General features: G+C 38.3%; 1 protein-coding gene across 1 annotated transcript in view; it reads right to left on the bottom strand.

The window, feature by feature from the left end:
* LOC122256717 (uncharacterized) overlaps window positions 1–7,500 on the bottom strand; it is a gene marked incomplete at its 5' end in the record, with an annotated part of 49,125 nt that overhangs the window by 16,323 nt on the left and 25,302 nt on the right. The window contains 2 exon segments of the mRNA XM_086555364.1: window positions 1–521; window positions 3,012–3,176. The exon segment at window positions 1–521 is cut by the window's left edge and continues 61 nt beyond it. Coding sequence (XP_086411490.1) covers window positions 1–521; window positions 3,012–3,176 — 686 coding nt within the window.

Raw genomic sequence — 7,500 nt, forward strand, 5'->3', positions numbered from 1 at the left:
GACGAGTCCACCATGCGCCTTCCGCCGCCTCCGCCGCCGCCGTCGCCGCCGCTGCTGCACCCCCGTCCTCCCCCTCCTCCCCCTCCTCCTCCTCGTTCTCCTCCTCCACCACCGCCGCCGATCTTCGCGTAGGCCGAGGACGCGCGCGGCCGCCGGGGCAGCGTCTGGGCGTTCCGGTCCCGTAGGTTCTCGTTGCGGTCGCGCAGGTTGTCGTTCCGGTGGCGGTGGTTGTGGTGGTGGTCGCGGTCGGCCCAGGACGCGTTGTCGTGGTGGTGGTGGTGGTGGCGGTAGATGGTGTGGTAGTGGTGGTCCCTCGGGTGGGCGTCCCGCTCGCCCCGCTCGCCGCGCTCCCGCTCGCCGCGCTCCCGCTCGCCGTGCCGCCGCTCGCCCCGCTCACGAAGCGTCTCGTAGCGCTCCTTGAGGTTCTCGTAGCGGTGCACCGTGTTCTCGTAGACGTGCGGGTCGCGCGACTTGGACGTGCGGCGGCTCTTGACCGGCTTGAACGAGATCGTGCCGTACACCTGCAGGGGGGGGGGGGTTGTGTGTGGGGGAGGGGGGGGGGCAAGGAGGGAGGGTTTCAGGGAGGGAGGGAGGAAAGAGGGAGGGAAGAAAGGGAGGGAGGAAAGGAAGAGATGGGAAGAAAGGAAGGAAGGAAGGAAGGAAGCAAGGGAAGGAGGGAATATAATATCAGAAAGAAAAGAAGGGAAAGAAGATATTGACGAATTGGAAGAACAGACGTGGAGGGAGGAAATCAGAGGGACGGGGAAGCAATGGGGAAACAGCAGAGGGAGGAAATGAAAAGGTTGTGAGGGGGAGTGGGGGAGGGGAGGCACAAAGAACAAACACTAAGTTCGGTCCGTATAGCATATGCAAGCTGTACAAAAAAAAAGGAACAGAAAAGACCTTGACCTGATTCTCGGGCCCACAGAGAGCCAAAGTCAGGCGAGGTCACGTTCAGCATTGTAACTCTGCCACCATTACAATCTCTCCTGAATCAACTTTCAAGCATGAAAAGCGACACATGGCTGGCCAATGCGCTGATGCCAAGGCTGCGGCTAACAAATGAAATAATAGTAATCATAGTAATAATCTTAATAATAATAGTAATCATAATAATAATTATAATAATAATGATAATACAACAACTACTACTACTAATAATAATAACAATCATCATCATCATAATAATAATGATAATGACAACAATAACAACAATAATAACAAACAACATCAATACCAATAACACATATCTAGAATAAACGAGTAAGTGACGCACACCCAGTGTAATTGTCAAAATTCTCTATCCAAACAGCTTGGAGAGAACTAGACCGGTCTGCCAATAACATTAAACACATCTCAATGACCAAAGTTCTTACAGCAGTAATACTAATAACCAAAAATAAACATATAATCAAGCATTTAAACAACTGGTTCAGTAATAGACACTCATGACAAACAAGCAGATAAATATAGAAATCAATAAAAATAAATAAAACAAAAGTAAATGAGCAACATAAACAAACTGTAAAGTCACAGACAACATAAAGCATAAACCCAAACAACATATACAACAAGGTGAGAAAAAAAAAACACATAATGCAAAAACAAAACAAAACAAACAAACTAAAATAACATGGTGAGAAATCGAGAAAAAAAACATAGAAGCAAAGCAAAAAAATAGCATAATAAATAGAAAGCAAAAAAAGAAAGAAAATAAATAAAAATGAATAAATCATAACATAACGAGGAAGCGATACAACTACAAAGAATAAATAGAAGAGGCAGATGAAAGGGATGAGGAAGGATGATGAAGAGAGCAGTGAACCAAGGAAGAAAAAAAAGACAAAGAAAATGAGGATAACAGCGAGAAATGAAGACATTAGAAGAAAAGAAACAAGAGTGGAAAAAAAAATATGATAAAATAAAAAAAATGAGTGGAAAATGAGCGAGAACATAAAAATATAGCAGATAGAAGTAATAAACAAAATGACTATGGGAGAGCGAGAGAGAGAAAGAGAGAGATAGAGAGAGAGAGAGAGAGAGAGAGAGAGAGAGAGAGAGAGAGAGAGAGAGAGAGAGAGAGAGAGGAGAGAGAGAGGAGAGAGAGAGGAGAGAGAGAGGAGAGAGAGAGAAGAGAGAGAAGAGAGAGAAGAGAGACAAGAGAGAAAGAGACAAGAGAGAAAGGGAGAGGAAGAAAGAAAGAAAGAAAGAGAGAGAGAGGAGAGAGAGGAGAGAGAGAGAGAGAGAGAGAGAGAGAGAAGAGAGAGAAGAGAGAGAGAGAAGAGAGAGAGAGAAGAGAGAGAGAAAAGAGAGAGAGAGAGAAGAGAGAGAAGAGAAAAGAGAGAGAGAGAGAGAAGAGAGAAAGAGAGAAAGAGAAGAGAGAAAGAAAAATAGAAAGAGAGAGAATGAGTGAGAGATAAAGAGAAAGTGAAATGAATAAGAGAAAAAGAGTGAGAGAGACACAAAAAAACAACCCGAACTAAAGCCAGAGAAAATGGGAGCACAACAAAACACAAAACCGGAAAGACGAGACAAACGGAAAAGAAAGAAAACAAAAACACAACACGTCACAAATCAGACAAACAGGCCACAAAGAATCTCAGGAAGACATCCGCACATATACATACATGTGCATGGATATATATATATATATATACATATATATATATATAAATATATTATATATATATATATATATATATATATATATATTATATATATATATATAGTATATATATAGTATATATAGTATATATATATATATATATATATATATATATATATACATACACATATAAATATATAATTAATTATATATATATATATATATGTATAATATATAATACATAATCTATAATTTACAATACACAACACATAAAGTACACAATATATAATCCATAATACAGACCACATAAAAAAAAACAATGCAATAATACACACACAATGCATACCCCCCTCCCCCTCCTCCCTCCCCCCCAACCCAAGGCAATCGAGGCCGAGCGAACACTCACCCTGTTGGAGTGGCCCTGCGAGTGCTGCTGCTGCTGCTGTTGCGCCTGCGTGGGTCTGGGCGTGTCGTACTCGGAGTCGGAGCTGTCGCGGGCGGGGGTGTGGGCGTAGGTGGAGGGCGGGCGGGCGCGGGTGTGGTGCTGCACGTCCACGTTCTCGTAGTCGGACTGTGGGCGTGGGTAGGGAGGTGGAGGTGGTGGTGGAGGAGGTGGTGGTAGAGGAGGTGGAGGTGGTGGTAGAGGTGAAGGTGGTGGAGGTGGAGGAGGTGGTGGAGTTAGAGGTGGATGAGGAGGAGGAGGAGGAGCAGGTGGAGGTGGAGGAGGAGGTGGAAGAAGGAGGAGGATGAGGAGGAAGAGTAGGAGGAGGAGGAGGAAGTAGAGGAGGATAAATATAAGGAGGGGAAGGATGAGGATGCAGACGGTGATGAGGAGGAGGAAGGAAGAGCAGGAAAGGAATAAAGGAATAAGGCGAGAGATAAAAGAAAAAAATTAAACATCATCAACGATTTTGTATTACGGGAATAATATAAAGCAACGATGACAATATTTACAAAAAATGACTAAATAGAGAACAAAAACAATAATAATATCTCCAGTAATAATAGTAAGGACAACAACAATAAAAACAACTACAACAACAACAATAATAAATACAACACTACTACTAATAACAACAACAACAATAATAATACCACCCTAAAAAAACAACAACAACAAAACTCAAAAATAACATTACCGATAACAATACAAAATAAACAAAAAAACAAAAGAGAGCGCACAGGCGAAGGGTTTGGCGGGAAAATTCCTCTTCCGCCTCTGCCGAATCTTCACAAAAAGTGAATAAATGAATTCCAGCAATGAATGAATGGAGTTTAAGAATCACTACATGACGTAACAAAAGAAAAGAATGAAAGTTCAACAATTAACAAATTATTTTTTTTTAAATTAACCAAGAAAATCCAACAATGAACGAATGAAATTCAACAACGAACGAATGAAGTCCAAAATTTACCGAATGAAGCTCAACAATTGATGAATAAAGTGCGACTCTATTCCAATTATTCGCAGTAATCCCCTTCAGCGCACTAAGTCAACTCTCTCGAAGGCTATTGGGATGCACGATGTCGAGTGAAAAGAAGGACATCATTATCATTATAACACTCCGAGTAAAATCATTTAATGTACGTTTTCTATCGGGATTAGCTGGTGATTGTGATTTTCTTTCTGTTTTTCAATGATTATTTCGTTTTATCTCATATAAATTTATTATTTATATTTATCTGTCGTATTTTTTTTTTATATATATGTATTTAACTATTCATCATTATCATTACAATTATAATGAGAGAAAGAGAGAGAGACAGAGAGAGAGAGAGAAGAGAAGAGAAGAGAAGAGAAGAGAAGAGAAGAGAAGAGAAGAGAGAAAGAAAAGATAGAAAGGGAAGAGAGAGAGATAAGAGAGAGGGAGAAGAGAGAAAGAGAAGAGAGAAAGAGAAGAGAGAAAGAGAAAGAGAGAAGAGAGAGAGAGAAGAGAAAGGGAGAAGAAAGAGAGAGAAGAGAAAGGGAGAAGAGAGAGAGAGAGAGAGAGAGAGAAGAGAGAAGAGAGAAGAGAGAAGAGAGAAAGAGAAAAAGAGAGAAAGAGAGAAAGAAAGGTGGGGGCAGAGAGCGTCTCTAATACGAAAATCGTTTTCGCCTTCCCAGTTTCTCTTAGTCTCCCCTCACTCTCCCGCGCGCCTCCCCTCTCCATGGTGATCCTCCGTTTTCTATGAGTTCGGCTTACCCAAACTATTTTTCTCCCTCTCTTCCTCTCTACTTCGCCTTCTCTTCATCCATATCTCTCTCCAAGTCTCATTTATCCTCTTTTCTCCCTTCTTCCTTTACCTCTTCCTCTCTTCCCATTCCCCCATTCCATATATCCTTTTCTCTTTGACTGAAAGGCGAGCCCGCATAAGGAGGCCATATACTAAACCCAGCTTCTCTGCCAAATCTTATTCCGATGGAGTTTGAATTTATAGCTGGCCTTTTGGCTAAAGTCGTCTGAAAAGTGTGATTGGTTGGCTTTTCCCTTCGCCGTACTCTCCGTGTAATGGAGAAAATGTGCATTAAAAAAGAAAAGAAATGGAAAAAAAAACATGAAATCAACATGAAATATTAATATTGGAGGTAATAATACTGGAAATATATGCTATATTACACAGTTATGGCATCAAATTACCAGGTTTATATACATATTCTACCTCTCTACATATACGAAAACATACACATCTACCTATCTACCTTTATTTTTACAGCTAATGCATCAAACCAGTAGCAAATACACAACGTTCTACTATTCTACTACGAGTGAATACAGCCGACGAGTCATACAAACTAATAGATACAGGAGGCTTTTTAATTCATGCTTGTTAGTGGATTATCATCCTTAAAACGCACTCGACATCAATGAGTTTTCAATGCTTTACAAAACCCTTTAAACAATTTCTAAAGGGGTAATACCTATTAAATAGACGTGCAATTTCACAGTACATACACTTTACTCTCCGACCAAATTAATTCCAATTACGGGGGGTGGAAAAAATGAGCAATTTGGTCAAGATATACCACATACAAAAAAAAAAAAAAAAAAAAAAAAAAAAAATACAATGATCAAAAACAATTCAACTGTAGCCTGTATGGGAGAAAGAGAGAGAGAGAGGGAGAGAGAGAGAGATAAAGTGCACGTTAATACAGAGCCCGAATGATACATACGGTGTCCACATTTTCATAATCGGACTGCATGCACAGAGAGGGGGAAAAAGAGAGAGAGCGCCACGTCAAGACACGAGAGAAGAGAACAAACAGATCAATAAATACATAAATTAAATAAACGATGGAATAATTGGAAAAGATATTTAAAGAGATGACGTCATCACATCACGGGCGCATGTCACTTGTTACTGAAGCCCTCTCCTTCGATTCTAAAGTTTCATGAATCTCCCCCCCACCCCCCACCCACCCCCCATGAAGGGATACATACATCGGGGTTTCTCAAAAGATTTTGATTTAGAGAACAAGTGCACATGTATCCAGTCTGAGAGTTTAGTTTAGTTTAGAACAGGTGCACAGACACGTACACGAGCATCACAAATGCAATAGTGACAACAAAGGCCTTTTTTATTATTCGTTTACTGATAAGGCTATGGGGACAGGCTTTTATATATTTTAACTAAATCCATCAATGACACATCACAATATATATATATATATATATATATATATATATATATATATATATATATATATATATATATATATATATATGTATTACATATATATACATATATATTACATATATATACATATATATATACATATATATATATATATATGTAATGTATATATATATATATTACATATATATTATATATATATATATATATATATATATATATATATATATATATATATATACATATATATATCATTATCATAAAAGGGAGAATTATCTAGGGGTGTTATTGCAATTAAATGCTATACGATGCAAAGCCGAGTTAGTTATTTTCAAGACATCTAAACAATATGCTGTAATGTCAGACATCCTTAATTGTAGTGAAATAAAAAAAAAAAGAAAAAAAGAGAGAGAGAAAAAAAACAACATATGCTGTAATATTTTTCAAGAAAGAGACTATACAATACGAATCAATTGTCAAATCTTCCCAAAATACTTAATTATATTTTTCAGATATGTTTAATACACCTAATAAACCAGTTATTAGATTATAGTACGTCTAAGACAACTTAAACTATGAGCTTTGGTATGAGGTCCAACACCACAAAATAAAACGAAGTTGAAGTCAGAGATCTGGAACCGGACGAGCCACCAAATTAAAAATGACGGGAAAAGAGTAGAGGCGTTCGACGTGTATATGTATATATGTGTATATATGTATATGTATATGTATATATATATATATATATATATATATATATATATATATATATATAATTCTTTTGTAATTCTATCCGGTTCTTACTTTCTTAATTTTCCTCAAAACTAATAACTAAGTAAGTGAATAAGTACATGGAAGAATGAATAAATAAATAACTAATCCAAGGCCAATTAAACCTTTCTCAAGTTCATCTTCCGGAGAGAAGAGGAGTGGCGGCTGCGTTCGTCTTTCCTATAATTATTTTGATTAAATATTCCGTTTTATCGATAACTATTAAACCAGTAATCAAAATAGCGCACTAAAATTCAAATAATTAATCGGACGACTCATCTAATTCATTCTCAAAATAAGAAATAATTACTACGCGATGCACCTAATCCATTCTAAAAAACAGAATTCATAATTGTGCAAATTACCTCACTCTTTCTCCCAATTACTAAATAGTAATTATTTTCTTACTCTCGCATCACAAATGCACAAAAAAATGCACGTGGCACTGTAAACAAAGACAGAAACACAGCCCACGGGAGCTTGATTACAGAAAAAAAGGAGAGTTACAAGGA

This window comes from Penaeus japonicus, unplaced genomic scaffold (assembly GCF_977035675.1).
Source record: "Penaeus japonicus unplaced genomic scaffold, GWHDUDI00000001_assembly GWHDUDI00000031, whole genome shotgun sequence".
NCBI lineage: Eukaryota > Metazoa > Arthropoda > Malacostraca > Decapoda > Penaeidae > Penaeus > Penaeus japonicus.